Source organism: Callithrix jacchus, chromosome 12, assembly GCF_049354715.1.
Source record: "Callithrix jacchus isolate 240 chromosome 12, calJac240_pri, whole genome shotgun sequence".
Taxonomy (NCBI): Eukaryota; Metazoa; Chordata; class Mammalia; order Primates; family Cebidae; genus Callithrix; species Callithrix jacchus.
The window spans coordinates 112,444,582-112,460,599 of record NC_133513.1 but is presented as its reverse complement, the minus strand read 5'-3'; the positions used below and the strand labels follow the sequence as shown (position 1 = coordinate 112,460,599).

The 16,018-nt window shown below is 49.7% G+C and overlaps 1 protein-coding gene across 4 annotated transcripts in view; it reads left to right on the top strand.

Annotated features, from left to right (window-relative positions):
* The window catches only part of RGS10 (regulator of G protein signaling 10), a 42,836-nt gene that overhangs the window by 15,035 nt on the left and 11,783 nt on the right, over positions 1–16,018 (top strand). For all 4 annotated transcript variants that reach the window (XM_002756641.6, XM_035269257.3, XM_009010360.5 and 1 more), the window contains 2 exons: positions 887–973; positions 11,397–11,540. In XM_002756641.6, the coding sequence (XP_002756687.1) occupies positions 887–973; positions 11,397–11,540 (231 nt within the window). The remainder of the gene's footprint in view (positions 1–886; positions 974–11,396; positions 11,541–16,018) is intronic.

Genomic DNA, 16,018 nt, shown 5'->3' with positions numbered 1-16,018 from the left:
GGTGGGCACCTGTAGTCCTAGCTACTCAGGAGGCTGAGGCAGGAATCACTTGAACCCAGGAGGCAGAGGTTGCAGTGAGCCAAGATCGCACCACTGCATTCCAGCCTGGCCAGCAATGGAGCAAGACTCTCTCCCCCCACCAAAAAAAAGAAAGAAAGAAAGAACTTTTCTGACCAGCAGAAGCCCCTGATGCCAGTTGGAGGACACATGTGAATTTTGAGAATGAGTCCTGATCACTTCTGTCTTTAAGTCTTCGGTCAGGAATAAGATGAGTCCTCATGCAGCTGGTCCCTGTTGGGGCTCCCAGGGGGGCAGTGGCAGGTGGTACTAGGTTTCTAGTTCCTGGTCGCCAGGCCACTGTGAGCAGCATTTGCAACTCAGGAGGTCTCTGCTCAGCAGAGTAGCTGGCTGTGCCACGGACTGCCCAAGATCTGCCAAAAGAAAGCGCACACACCTCCAACTTAAAACGGATTTTGTCATGGTGCTTTAGACATGCTTCATGTATTTTCTTTTCTTTTGTTTAAAAAAAAAAAAGAGCCTGATTTTAGAGGAATGTGCTTTGTTTAAACACTGTCTGGAAGGAACCAATATATCTTCCACTTTAATTTACTTTTTGGTAATTTATTGTCAGCTTAGAAATATGAGTAGATTCCTGCTTCATCTGTACTATTCATTACACTTTCAAACCATTAAAGTCAAATGCACATGAAATTCTAGCTTTAATATTAAACATACGCATTTGTTTTTGAGAGTGGAGTTTTCTGAGAGTAACTGAACCATGTTCCTCTGTTGAATTTTGCCATATCAGTCTTTGAAGGGAAATGCCATTTGTTTCATTTTTTAAAAATGTGGAATACCGTGTAACTCTTTTTCCTTGTATCCACAGGAATTTTTAAAAAAGGAGTTCAGTGAAGAAAACGTTTTGTTTTGGCTAGCGTGTGAAGATTTCAAGAAAATGCAAGACAAGAAGCAGGTATTTCCTCTTCTCTGTAATCACTTTCTTGACAACTTTTTTCTATTTCCTTATAAAGTTACAACTGCCTTTCCAATAGATTCTGAAATTGCCTAAAGAAACATGATTCACATTAGTTTTGGGGGAAGATTTAAGCTTCAGATTAGGTATCTTGTGTTGATCAAATATTAATCTTTTTATTTTTTTGAAACAAAGTCTCGCTTTGTTACTAGGCTGGAGTGCAGTGACACAATCTCGGCTCCCTCCAACCTCCGCCTCCCGGGTTTAAGTGATTCTCCTGCCTCAGCCTCCCGAGTAGCTGGGACTACAGGCATGCCCCACTATGCCCAGTTAATTTTTGTATTTTTAGTAGAGATGGGGTTTCACCATGTTGGCCAGGATTGTCTCAATCTCTTGACCCTGTGATCTGCCTGCCTCAGTCTCCCAAAGTGTTGGGATTACAGGCGTCAGCCACCGTGCCCAGCATTTTTTTTTTTTTTTTTTTTTGAGACGGAGTCTTGCTCTGTCACCAGGCTTGAGTGCAGTGGCACAATCTCGGCTCACTGCAACCTCCACCTCCCAGGTTCAAGCAATTCTCCTGCTTCGGCCTCCTGAGTAGATGGGACTACAGGTGCACACAACCACACCCAGCTGTTTTTGTATTTTTAGGAGAGACGGGGTTTTACCATGGTGGCCAGGATGGTCTCGATCTCTTGACCTCGTGATTTACCCACCTCGGCCTCCCAAAGTGCTGAGATTACAGGTGTGAGCCACTGCGCCCAGCCCATTAATCATTTTTAAAAGGATGAGTTAATCCATTTTTAAATGGCGCCGTTCAAATGGACCAATATTTAAAATAAAAACAACTTATGTCATTTAGAGTTTCTCATTGCATACCATTTTTTTCTTCATGAATAAGTTATGAAGATGTCTCCCCCAGAGTTTGACATGTTAGCATTTTTGGACGTGGTAAAACAATAAGCAGATGTATAACGATAAAAGCACAAGGTGCATCAGAGGGATTGTCAATTATTCAATATACCTTTCTGAGTGTCCCATAGTTGGCGAGCATCCTGCATAGAAAGTCTCTGACTGTTCTCCTGGGTAGATGCGTCCTCTTTGCCTTCATTCCCAATGTCAGCTGTTGGGTCTAAGGGTGGTAGATGAGATTATGGGGAAGGAGGCCTGTGCCCTGGATGGGTTTATGAGGCCTGGCCCTGTATCTTTCTAAGAGGCTGCTGGCTAAATGCCTGCAGGAGCCAGTAAGTCATGTGAATGAAGGAGGCTCCTGGTGTGAGTCTGGAGGGAATGGTGGGGACTGGGGCCACCTGAGGACAGCCTGTCTGCCTGCACAGACTGTGGCTGGTGGTTTAGGGCCTGTGGCTGGTGGTTTAGGGCCTGTGGCTGTCTGGGCTTCCCCTGCTTCAGGTTCTGTCTCCACCAACTCACTAACGGCAATCTCCTAGATCTTTGCTTGCCCTGGGACCCTGGTGACCTTTCTTCCCAAGGCACCTCTTCTGTTCTACCTAGGGCTGCCTGTTTTTCTAAAGAAGCTGGACATTTGGATCCTTATGTGAAACCAGATGATTTTTAAATGTTGGAATTCATTTTAAAATATTTAAACCCTTGCCTGCCAAACAGAACATACCCACGGGCAGGTGCAGCTTGTGGGCTGCCAGTTTTTGAGATTTCATGTCCAAAAGCTGGAATCCATGGGCCAGGAGCTGTGAAGTGTTTGCAGATAACTGCTTGGAAAAAGTAAATGAATAAATGAAATGAATAAATGGGTTTATTCAATGGCTTTTCCGGGTGCAAACACGCATCTCCCCAGATGGCACAGTGCGGCCTTTTCTCCGCTACCTTCCTCTCCAGAGGTGGCAAGGGAGGATTCTAAGATGGAGTCTCTTTGGCTTGAACTTCCCAGGCCCACCTGAAAAGCCATTGCTGGGCATGACCCTTGGATTTTGCTTTCCGGCTTTTTCTCTCCTCTGGGTGAACTTGCCTGGAGCCTCCTGGGTGGAGAGGGGGCCTCAGGGGAAAGTGAGAAGCAGGTGGTGGGGGATGCTTTGGAATGTTAGGATTCAGGCTAAGGGCCTTCAGAACAGGAGCCTCCCTGTTGTCCTTTGTCCCCAGCACCAAGGACAGGGCCCGGGGACCATTATCAATAAATGGTAGACTCTGCAACTACTGCGACCATCCTCACCGTAAAATCCTAGCTCAGAGTCAAGCAAGCAAACAGATGTCCATTCCCCTGCCTTCTTCTTTTGACTATTAGAGGTAGGAGAGGCCTGTGGGTGGGCCGGCCCACTCTTGCAGTATAATGAGGAAGTGAGGTCCCCGCAGCATGGCAGAGCTAGGACGTGAACCAGCATGCTGGAACCTGAGGTTCCCTGCACACCATGCTGCTCTGTGCCTCCGTTCAGTTGAACTCCCTGAATCTTTGTGAAGTGCCTGCTTGATGCCCGGCACTGAGCAGGAGGCAGCCCAGGGACAGGACAGATGAGCAGCGCCAAGGAAGTGCGCCTGGAGGGAGTAAGCCTGTGCAAGTGCTATGATGGGCATAGAGATGGGAAGTGCATGTGCCGTGGGAGCAAGGCGAGGGCAACAGGGAGGGATCCAGGGGAAGTGGCTTTTTAGCTGAGACTTGGCATTGAGATGGGGAAGGCGTTCCCGAGAGCAGGGACAGTGTGTGGGCAGGCATGGCTGGTGAGAAGAGCTGAGGGAAGACCAGAAGGAATGAGTGGCATGTTTGAGGGGGAAGCTGCTGTGCTGTGCTTCAGGCTGGCAGGGAAGCCACACCTGGGAACCTGGGTGCCAATGTGAGCAGGGCTGGGAAGGCCCCTGTAGGACTTTAATGGGGTGGTTGGAGGATGGGGTCAAACCTTCGACGTGCCTCCTCCAGCCTTTCAGGTGAGGCAGGTCTGGTGTTGGGCTGCCCTGCCCTGTCCATCTCCTACAGAGAGAGCCTCAGAACGGGCAGCCCCTTTCCATGCCTGTACCCCGACACGTCCAGCATAGGACATCTTTTCTCTTCTCTTCTCTTTTTCTTTTTCTTCTACTTCTTATTTTATTTTATTTTTTTTGAGACAGGGCTTGACTGTTGCTCAGGCTGGAGTGCAGTTCCACGATCTTGGCTCACTGCAGTCTCCATCTCCTGGGTTCAAGTGATCCTTCTGCCTCAGCCTCCCAAATAGCTGGGATTACAAGTGTGTGCTACCATGCTTGGCTAATTTTTGTATTTTTTGTAGAGATGGGGTTTCACCATGTTGGCCAGGCTGGTCTTGAACTCCTGATATCAAGTGATCTGCCTGTCTTGGCCTTCCAAAGTGCTGGAATTGCAGGTGTGAGCCACTGCGCCCGGCTCAGCATAGGACTTCTCTAGAAAGTCTGTGTCCTTAAGCCTGGAATGCAACCGGCAATTGCTTTGGTGCAGTGAATGCCACCGTCCCCTGTCACTGCCTGAGAATGCAGATTGGGTGGAGGCATTGGTGATACCTGGGGTGTTTGTCCTGGAGTGTCTGGGCCCCAGTGTGAGTCATCGTTCCCATTAGAAGATGCAGGGATATGATCTGAGTAGTTAAGCAGCAGCTTGCCTGAGGCTGGGGACAGTGGCTCACGCCTGTAATTCTAGCACTTTGGGAAGTCAAGGTGGCTGGATCACTTGAGCACTGGCCTTCGAAATCAGCCTGGGCAACATGGTGAGACCTTGTCTCTACAAAAAAAAAAAAAAAAAAAAAATAGACATGATGGTGTGCACCTGTAGTTGCCTGGGGTGATCGAGGCTGCAGTGAGCTATGATCATGCCACTGCACTCAAGCCTGGGTGACCGAGTAAGACCTTGTCTCAAAAAAAAAAAAAAAAAAAAAAATTCAGAGCCACATTTCTGATGCCAGGCATCACCTAGTGAGTGCTGCTGCCTGGGAAGTAAAAACAGGGAGGAAGCTCTAAATTACCAATTTACAAAAGTCAGGGGGACGGGGAACGTAGGCACTGGGAGAAGTTGCCTAACTGAATTTCTTTGTTCTTTTTTTTTTTTTTGGAGACAAAGTTTTGCTCTTGTCACCCAGGCTGGAGTGCAATGGCACGATCTCAGCTCACTGCAACCTCCGCCTCCTGGGTTCAAGTGATTCTCCTGCCCTCAGCCTCCCAAGTAGCTGGGATTGCAGGTGTCTGCCACCACACCTGGCTAATTTTTATATTTTTAGTAGAGACGGGGTTTCACCATGCTGGCGAGGCTGGTCTCAAACTCCTGTCCTCAGATGAGCCATCCGTCTGGGCCTCCCAAAGTGCTGGGACTACAGACGTGAGCTGCCGCACCCGGCCAGTTATTTTTAATCCTCTATTGTGCACTTCTAACTGGATTTCACAGTCAAATTTATTACGTCTGTTCCAGCAGGGAGACCATGGGAGGATTTTTCTTCCCATCCAAGTACTAACCAGGCCCAACCTTGCTTAGCTTCCGAGATCAGATGAGATCTGATCGGGCACGTTCAGAGTGGCATGGCCGTAGACGAGAGGGTTTCACCGACTCTGTGTATCCGTGTCATTTACTTGTCTATCTTCTGTATGGTTTGTCTTGTGGGCTCTGGGACAGGGACCACTTCTTCCCCAGTGTCTCTGAGGGCCCAGACCCATCCATGCCTGACACATGTGAACTTCCCTTCCTCTTTGTAGGACTAAGGCATTCCATTGCCTGGATCCAGGTCCTCTTCTCTCCTGAGTCATTCCCTCATTTGGGGAATAGCACATGAGAATGACTTATTCCTTCCAGAATGACTCAGCAGAGAAGAGCCCAAAGCAAAGCCGGCAATAGCTTCCTGAGAAAGGGGGCTGGACAGGTAGAGGTGTAAATGGCTGTGAGTGGAAATGTTATTTTTTTCCTACCCTCCCACTTCATTGGTAATCTGACAGAGCATACAATTCTGAGGTGGAATGTACTCAGAAGTTTGAAGATGTCCCATAGTCTACTTTGGTTGAGAATCAGTAATTTATATGTAAACTGTTCTGTTTTCTTTCTTTTTTTCCCTCTCTGGGATATTATAGGATCTCTTTTTTTTCTTTTCTTTTCTATTTTTCTTTTTTGTCCCCTTTTCTTTTCTTTTCTTTCTTTGAACAAGGTTTCACTCTGGAGTGTAATGGCACAATCTCTGTTCACTGCAACTTCTGCCTCCCAGGTACAAGTGATTCTCCTGCCTCAGCCTCCCAAGTAGCCAGGATTGCAGGCACTCACCACCACACCTAGCTAAGTTTTTATTTTTAGTAGAGATGGGGTTTTACCATGTTGGTCAGGCTGGTTTTGAACTCTTTTTTTTTTTTTTTTGAGACAGAGTCTCGCTCTGTTGCCAGGCGCCAGGCTGGAGTGCAGTGGCGCAATCTCGGCTTACTGCAACCTCCACCTCCTGGGTTCAAGCAATTCTCCTGCCTCAGCCTCCCGACCTCAGGTGGTCCACCTGCCTCCACCCTGCTAAGTGCTGGGATTATAGGCATAAGCCACCATGCCAGGCATTTTTCCTTTCTTTTTGAGACAGGGTCTCACTCTGTCACCCAGGCTGGAATATAGTGAGATCACAGCTCTTCGCAGTCTGGACCTCCTGGGTTTAAGCAATCTTACCACGTTGCCTCGTCTGGTCTCAAAAGAAATCCTCCTACCTCAGCCTCCTAAAGTGCTGGGATTACAGGTGTGAGCCACTCCACCTGGTCAGGATCTTTTCATCACCAATATTCTAAAAGTGTTCAGTCAGGGGCTTTGGAGGTGGAGGCAGAGTTCCTTCATTGTGTGGATTCTCTGTGGAGCCTTATAATCTGGAAATGTATAGTTTTGGGAAATGGTCTTATGTTGTTATTATTACGATCATCATTTTAGTAACTTTTTTTCCTTCCGTCGTCTCTGGTCTCTTTTCCAAGGATGATCTTTCACCCTTGCATTGAGCCCTTAATTTTATCTTTTATTCTTCCTATTTAAAAAGATTTTTTTTGGCTTTTGGAGATTTCAACTTTATCTTCAAATCCTCCTATTGAGTTTTTTCTGCCTTTTTATTTTCTCCAGGCAAGGGCCCTTTAGTCTCTTCTTGGTGGGGCACAAGCCTGCTATGTTCCTAAAGTAAATGTATCTCTAATTAACCGTGTCAGAAGAACTTTGCTGGGAGGGTCTATATTTGGAATTTCCCTGAATCCCTTTATTCCGTTTGGTCTCTCACTCTTGCCATCCTCTGTGCCTCTGTTCTGGAGCCTCCCCGGGTCTGTCTCTTGAGAAAAGAAAACTCATGTCTTCTGTTGAAGGCAGGGAGGGAGCCACCTGACTGCTCAGGGTTGGCAGAGGAGGCAGAGGACCTGGGGATCTGATGGCTTCTTTCTGCCGCCCTCATCAGTTTCATCTCGGCTCCCCAGTACCCTCGAGCTTCTGCCGTCTCTGGATGTGCTTCTCGTTGGCACCCCCTCCCCACCTGTGCAGGGGCTTTGGTTTCTTTTTCCGTGTCTTTGCAGAGTCATCTGCTGTTCCTCTGACTGCTCTCCATTTCCTGAGCCAGTTCTTGAAACTATTTTCTTATCATTTATTGGATATTTTCTTTGCCTCATTTTCTTTCTGAAATTGATATGAATAAAGTTAGAGTCTTGATCCTTTCATTTTCCTAGGAATTCTCTCCTGCATTCCATCTCTGGCAGAGGACGGGGTGGAGAGGAGCTGGAGGCCAGCAGATGGGATAGGGGTGGGGACTGGCTACAGGGGATTGAAGTTTCCAGCTTCCCAGAGTAGTGGCTGTGGGGTCTGCCAGCCAGGAGACCTCTCCTTTCCTTTGTGTTAATTCGAGGTGTCGGTGTGATTTCCAAGCCCATGTTGCTAGAAACCAGTTGGCTATGTGGGTCAGTAGCCTGGGGGATGCTTGGGCTGAAATCTGGGGGAAACATGGCATTAGAGTTGTCAGCCAAGGACAGAAGTCTGGGAAAGCCCAGAACTCACAGAGGGAATAGGGAGACAGAAGCTGGGAGACAGACACAGGGAGGTGCTGGGGATCCTGAGAGGACAGGCTCTCACAAGGCGGGGAAAGTGAGAAGAGAACACAGTGGTGCTGAGCAGCTGTGGGGCCAGCTCGTTCTGGAGGAAGATCTGAGGGCCCTCACTACCTGAGGGTCATCAGCGGGCTGGTGGAGCTGTGCTGGCTGGGCAGAAGCCTGGGTGTGGCATGAGGAGAGAATGAGAGGGACGATGGAGACATGGGTGCATGCTTTTGAGATATTTCAAAAAGGAATTGGGGCCAGGCACAGTGGCTCACGCCTGTAGTCCCACCACTTTGGGAGGCTGAGGCGGGTGGGTCACTTGAAGCCAGGAGTTTGAGACCAGCCTGCCAACTTGGTGAAACCCTGTCTCTACTGAAAATAGAAAAAATTAGCCAGGCATGGTGGCACACACCTGTAATCCCCGCTATTGGGGAGGCTGAGGCAGGAGAATTGCTTAAACTTCGGAGGTGGAGGTTGCAGCTTGGGCAAGTGTGGCTCTTTTATTTTCCTGGTGGGAAAGTTCAAGCATGCTGATAGGGGAGGGAGGGGCCGGTGTGGGAAGCAGCACTCTTCTGAGCTTTGGGGCTCCTGGTGACTTTCCAGTTTGTCTGCATAGATGTGTGTGTGTCTGGAGCTGATAGGAAAGTGAATTTGCTTCTCCTGATCATGCACCTGCAGGGAACAGGGTTCGAGAGCTGACATCTGGTTGAGCATTGTCATAGCTGAGGCACTGCCAGGCCTCGAAGAAAGGCCCTAGCCTCGTGGGGTGCCTGGAGGGGTGCAGGTGGGTGCAGGTTCTCCATGGGTAGTCCCTGAGTTGATGGGCCTAGGTGGGGCCCTTCTCCAGCACCTGCCAGGACACCCTCAGATGCTGGGCATGTCGGGTGTCCCCAGGGAGAAAGCAGCTCTCTGGTCCAGGCTGTGGCCAGCCACGTGAGTCAGGGCCGTCTAAGAGAAGCTGGCCATCCTTCCAGGCCACAGACACAGAATCAACTCCACCAGTTCTGTTCCTACCTAAACAGTAGCTAGAATAGGGTTAACAAAGCTCTGGAAAAATCTACCAAAGTATCTCCAGAGACTGGTTCTTCTTTTTGGTTCACGTCCTTGGCCTGGACACCAGGCCTTCCCGTGACTGGCTTGTGGTCACAGCATCAGGGCTTCCCTTTTCAGTCATACTTCCTAGCCCGGTGGAGATAAGCTGAGACCTGGAGCCGCTCACAGTGTATATCTCATTGGCCAGGGCCTCAGCCCCGCACTGTTCTCACACTAACTCCAGAGGGACGGCCAGTGGGAGAGGGCAGGGCTGAGACCCTCGAGGCTTGAATTCCTGTGGTCCTGGAACCTACTTCCTCCTCCCAGGCCCCTTCTGCCCCACCTCAAAGACTCAAGCCACTCATTAAACTTCTCTATTCAGAATTACTCAGGTAGCCTGGATTCGTGTGTGTGTGTGCGCGCGCATGTGCACACCTGTGTGTATGTGTGTGTGTGAATATTCAAGGGAATGGGAGGTCTAAAGGGATTTCTGCCCCCAGAGCTCTGCATGGAGTTTGCTCATCTGCCTGACTGAAATTCTCCTTTCATGAAGCAGCTTTAAAACAGGAAGTGGTTTTCCAAAAGTGTTGCTTCCTGACAGAATGGTGGTGGGTGGGAGGCTATGGCTTCATGGAGCGGGTGGGTCTTGGAGAGGCGAGCAGGACCAGCTCCTAGGTGCTACCTCCTTGGGTCTCAAGGACAGCCCCCAGACCTGTCCCCTGGATAGCCAGGCTTGTCTGGAGAGACTCCTGCGTCACCGAGTCTGGCATGGATGCCTTGCTTCTATTGACGGTAAAGCCAGGGTGGACAGCATGGTTTTGGGCGTTCACCCAACCTGGGCTGTCTGCCTGCAGGTGCTGGTGAGGCGTGCTTTCCCGCTGAACATGACATGGCCAGGCTGCGGCTTCTTGGGGTCTTTTGTCCTCAGTCCCCTGAACTAAAAAAAAGGGTTACTCTTCCTTCCTTTCATTCACCAGCTATCAAAACCTTTGGTAACCACCTTCCTTAAGGGTAGAAGGTTTGCAGAACATGGGATTTCCCAAACCAAGCTCCACAGCACATGTGGACCCCCAGGTGGGCTCATGGAGAGAAAGGCAGTTTTCCAGGCCCCTGCCCCCTTCCCTTCCACCCACACATGTCATAGCTGTGTGGCTGCCTTTTAGAGGCATTTGTTGTCTGCTTTGCTCTGTAGGGTGAGGTCATGCTTTAGACTCTAACGTTCAGAGAAACAGCCCCGTTTTTGCCGTTGGTGAGGTATGAGCACAGGAAGTCTCCTTTCTCTAAAAGAAAATACAGCCCTCGGGGAAGTCCTGGAGGAGAGGGCTCCTGTGCCTGCAGCCCTGATGTGAGGCACACTGTCCTGAAGACACAGTTCTTACTGTGAGGTCATCTCCTTACCATCAGTGAGTGCCCCTGAGCCAGCCTCGGTTCGTTTCCAGTGAAACAGGAAGTCGGTGCTTCCCAGCACGATGGCAGTTGGACTTGAGGGCAGGCAGCGAGTGTTTTCTCCTTACCTAAAAGGAAACGCACCTGCCTGAGAGGGCCGCAGACCGCACAACCTGGAGGGGCCAGTATGTCTCTCGGAAGTGGAACTGAGCAGAATTCAGAGTCCTTGGATCCAAACAGTCCTGGGGCTCCCAGAGGCTCTCAGATAAGCCATGCCACCTCTCCTGTCCTCTGTGTCCTCATGGTGCTAACAGGAAAATGCCCTTTGCTGCATCTCCAGGGGATTAAGGAAATGGGACCACTCCAAGCAGGTGTCTGCAGCCTAGTGGGCGCTTGGTAACTGGTAGGGATAGGCATGCTTTAACTCGATTTTTTTTTTTTGAGACAGTCTCATTCTGTCACCCAGGCTGGAGTTCAGTGGAGCAATCTTGGCTCACTGCAACCTCTGTCCCCTGGGTTCAAGCAATTTTCCTGCCTTAGCCTCCCGACTAGCTAGGATTACAGGTGTGCACCACCACACCCAGCTAATTATTGTATTTTTAGTAGAGATGGGGTTTCACCATGTTGGCCAGGCTGGTCTCAAACTCCTGACCTCAAATGATCCACCTGCCTTGGCTTCCCAAAGTGCTGGGATTACAGGCTTGAGTCACTGCGCCCTGCCACAGGATGGTTGTGAGTGGCACTGAATGCTCTCTGTGGGCCAGGATTCTTTCTGTCATCGCTTCTGAATTCTGCATCGATTTTGTTCCAGGAGATGTGGCTGCAGACACATGAAGCGGGTAGGGACTTGGCGGTGTGGGCTCTCACAGATAGAAATTCTCTCTGGAGGGGCCTGAGAACACCTAGGCTGCGGGGGATACCTTTCTCTTGCCACAGCAGCTCTTCTGGGCCTGGCTGGAGGGGAGAGCAGGGCTCAGGCCAGAAAGGCTGGGTGTGTAGATAGTACACAGGGCCCATCTGTCTCCTCCAGATGCAGGAAAAGGCGAAGGAGATCTACATGACCTTTCTGTCCAGCAAGGCCTCATCACAGGTCAACGTGGAGGGGCAGTCTCGGCTCAATGAGAAGATCCTGGAAGAACCACACCCTCTGATGTTTCAGAAGCTCCAGGACCAGGTAACCCAACTTCCCTGCCTGCGCCTTGCTATGAAAACCTACAATAATTCCATGCCTGGAAGAATTTAGTGAAACACCGAATGTTAGGCTCCCTGGAAACCATCTCATCCGGTCAGGCAAACCGAGGTACACTGAGGGGCCACGGCTGGTGAGAGCGGGGACTGGGATTCTAAGCTCGAGATTTGCCCCTCAGGAGTCTTCCCCAGGTCTGTCTCTTCTTGGTCTATACAGTTTGAACCAGCAGGTTCATCTGCCTTCTCTCAATCCAGATTACAGGGGAGGTTGGCGCTATTTGAGGAACCTGTACTGAGAAAGCAACCTGTAATTGCTGAAACTAAGAATAGATGGAAAACTCCAGAAAGCAAGCAGGAGGACTCAAAGTGGCAGGAGACTCAGGATGTTTCTGTGCAAATATCCAGACACCTCCACATACTTCTTGTGGCCCAACACTGCAGGCTGCTCATAGCTCGTATGTAGCGCCTGCATCATAATGAAAAGGCAGCATGTTCCATGTGACTTCTGATTCACATTTGGCTATTGAAGAAGACTAGGGGAGGGCGTCCTGGAAGTGGTGACTCTGAGCCAGTAGGAAGGATGCATGGGCATTGATTTGCAGAGGGAAAGGGAGTGGAATGCATGGTGAAAAGGGAATTTTTGTGACCGTAGCCGGGAGACATCGACCCCATCCTGGACCTCAGAATCTTTTAAATGCTGCCTAGTACACTTTAAAATGTAGCCAGGGTTGAGAACTTGGACTGACTGCTGTGCTCTAGGTATTCTCAATAATGATAACACTAACTACCATTTAGTTTTTGGTTTTAGAGTCTCATTCTGTTGCCCAGGCTGGAGTACAGTGGCTCAATCTCGGCTCATTGCAACCTCTGCCTCCTGAGTTCAAGCAATTCTCCTGCCTCAGCCTCCCTAGCAGCTGGAATTACAGGCCTACACCACCGTGCCCAGCTAATTTTTTGTATTTTTAGTAGAGATGGTGTTTCACCATGTTAACCAGGCTGGTCTCGATCTCCTGGCCTCAAGTGCTTTGCCCACCTTGGCCTCCCAGTGTTGGGATTACAAACATGAGCCACCGTGCCCGGGCCTAACTACCATTCAGGACTGCCCATTTGAGCCACTGCCTCACTTGCTGTGTTGTCTCCTTGATCTCCAGTGAGTGTTATTATTTCCATTTTACTGATGAGAAAAGCAAGGTTCAGGGCGACTAAGTGGTTTGTTAACATTGAGTCATGCAGGGAGCAGAAAGTGCTGGAAGCCAGATTCACTCTCGTCCACCTGCCTTTAAAGACCACACTCCCCCTATAACCCCCGTGGCCTGTGTTGCTGTTTCTCAAAGCTCCGTGAGGTCCCTGGAGTAGAGGGATTGGAAAGGCCTTGCTTGCAGGAAAGAACACAGGGGACAGAGGCTGATTTTTTTTTTTAATGACAGAGACATTTATTTACTTACTTACTTACTTATTTATTTTTGAGACAGGACCTCCCTCTGTTGCCCAGGCTGGAGCACAGTGGCATGAATCTCCCTGGCTCAAATGATCCTCCCACCTCAGCCTCCCAAATAGCTGGGGCCACTGGTGTGCGCCACATGCCAAGCTAATTTTTGTATTGTTTTGTAGAGTTGAGCTCTCACTATGTTGCCCAGGCTGGTCTTAAACTCCTGAGCTCAAGCAAGTCTCCAGCTTTGGCCTCCTGAAGTGTTGGGATTATAGGCAAGAGCCATTGTGCCCAGCCTCAGAAAAAATTTTTTTTAATTTATAAATATTTTTATAAATAAAAATTTACTTAAAAAATAATTTTCTAAAAATAAAAAAACAAAGTTCTGTAATCCCAGCACTTTGGGAGGCTAAGGCAAGGTGGATCACCTGAGGTCAGGAGTTTGAGACTAGCCTGGCCAACATGGAGAAACCCCCCTCTCTGCTAAAAGTACAAAACTTAGCCAGGCTTGGTGGTGAGTGCCTGTAATCTCAGCTACTTGGGAGGCTAAGGCAGGAGAATTGCTTGAGCCTGGGAGGCTAAGGCTGCACTGAGCTGAGATAGTGCCACTGCACTCCAGCCTGGCAACAGAGTGAGATTCCATCTTGAAAATAATTTTTTTTTTAATTGGAGAGAGAGAAAGAGGCACAAAGTTTCCTCCTAAGGCATAATTGGGTGAAAACAAGGTATTTGGAATCAGAGCGGATTTCACAGTGAAGCTCTATGTGAAGGGCCCTTGGGTTCTGTTTTGCTTTGAAAACTGTCTCTCCCGAGCCTTGCTGTAACTGTCAAAATGTGTGCTCAGCACCAGCCCCGGGTTTTTTGCTCACAAAGGCTCCCTTGAGAGCTCTGTTTTCCTAAGTGAGGGAGAGCGAAGCTGAGGGAAACGTGTTTGGAGCCACAAGATTTCACAGAACTTTCAAAAGCCTCTCCCGTGCTTTGCTTCTCCGAGCACTGCGGGGCTTTATGGTGGAGGCACAGAACAGCTGCTTTACGAGTTCGGATTCAGCACCGCCTCCCCGGGGAAGTGCCGGGGGACTTAGCTCCTCATCACCACGTGTGTGGGGGGCTCTGCTGCTCTCTGACTTTGTAGGCACAGCTGGAACCGAGAAGGATGGAAAATCTTCCCTGAGCCTCAAGCTAGATGTGCCGAATCCCATGTACCCTGTTTAAAGGAGAGCTTCTCGAGTTTTCAGGCAGGTCCTGTTTATTCTTGGTTTGCACACAGTTCTAACAGGTTTTTCAGATCGTAGCAGATTTGAAGTTGTGGTAGAGACTATGGAGTGAGGAGCAGCAAGAGGTGATCACTGACAGCCAGGGAGGACACAGAAACGACCCTGAACACAGACACAGCACCGAGGCCTGAGCCTCCACTGCCACACGCCACACCATGGGCATCCCTATGCTACAGGAGAGTGATGTGATAAGTGAGCCTGGTGACCCCAAACCATCAAGTAGAAGTAAAACTTTTTTTTTTTTTTTTTTTTTTTTGAGACATGGCCTTGCTCTGTTGCCCAGGCTGGAGTACAGTAGTACGATCTCCGCTCACTGCAACTTCTGCCTACTGGGTTCAAGAAATTCTCCTGCCTCATCCTCCTGAGTAGCTGGGATTACAGACATCTGCCACCAAGCCTGGCTAATTTTTCTGTTTTTAGTAGAGATGGGGTTTCACCATGTTGGCCAGATTGGTCTCAAACTCCTGGCCTCAAGTGATTTGCCTGCTTCCACCTCCCAAAGTACTGGGATTACAGGTGTGAGCTACTGCGCCCAGCCAAAGACAGCTTAAGAAAAGTTTGAGGGGCTTAAAACGTTGCTACCCAGAAAATTCATGTAAGTGGTGAGATGGTTCTCTGATTTAACTCAGTTCTGCAAGCTTGGTGTGCCCAGCCCTTTGGTGGCAAAGCCAGGAGAAGTGAGAGGTGGTGCTGTGGGCATTTCCCTAGTACTTTAGCCGAGAGTCAAAGGCTGCCGTTGGGCAAATTTAGGTTGGAGGAAGCAGGAAAGAAGGGGTTTCTTAGAAAGAGGCGGTTTCTTCTGGGAATTGCTCCTTATAGTGTCTTTTTTTCTTTAAAAGCATCTATTCCTGGGAGATCTGATTCAGTCCTGGTTGATCTGTTGAATTTGTTGTTTTATTCATTCCTTTATGTTACAATTATGAATTGAGGCCCTACTCTGTACCAGGGACTGTGCTGGGAACTGTGCATACAACAGGGAATTAGCACCCACGAGGGCAGGGAAAGATCAGCGCTAAGAAGGAAATGCAGCAGGGGATGGGCTGAGAGGGACTGGGAGGGGCCTGCTTGGGTTGGTGCTCAAGGAGGGCTCCCTGGAGAGGTGACTGGGCCCTGAATGACCAGTGAGATCTGGAGGAGAGGACCTGGGAGCCAGGACCTTCCAAGGAGAGGCAAGCGCAAAGGCCCCGAGGCAGGAGCAACAGGTGCATCAGTGGAGGGGGGTGGTCAGCATGGTCAGAATGCAGCGAACAAGGGGGTGGTGGAACATCAGTTGGGGGGACTGGCCAGGTCAAGCCCCGAGTCCCCGAGGCTGTGGTAGACAGTCTAATTGCAGGGATGTGAAAAGTGGCTGTTTATAGAATGTGCTGGTTGGGCGGTTGGGCTGGTAAGGCTTGGACCTCTTAAAGGCTGAGCATCTTGGCTCAGGTCCCTAGCTCAGGGCTGAGCCCGCCCCACAGCAGTTGAGCAAGAGAAGGTGGATAGCTCCATGCAGAGCCAGCTCCGTTACTAGAAAGTCAGACATGAAATCCTGACCTCCCGAGCGTGGCTCACCATGTGTATGGTGGGCGGGGGTGGCCTGACCTCTGTCTCTCCCTTTCTTCCCCCTACCCATCACTCCCTGGATGTGGAGCTGCCAGATTTATCACAGTGCATGAGCTTGGCCCTGAGCACCAGAGGCAGAAGGGGGCATTCTGGTCCAGCCCTGCCTCTGTCTGACCCCAGGAGGGTTCTGTTTCTTAGTGTGGCTTCTGTGTCCTCATC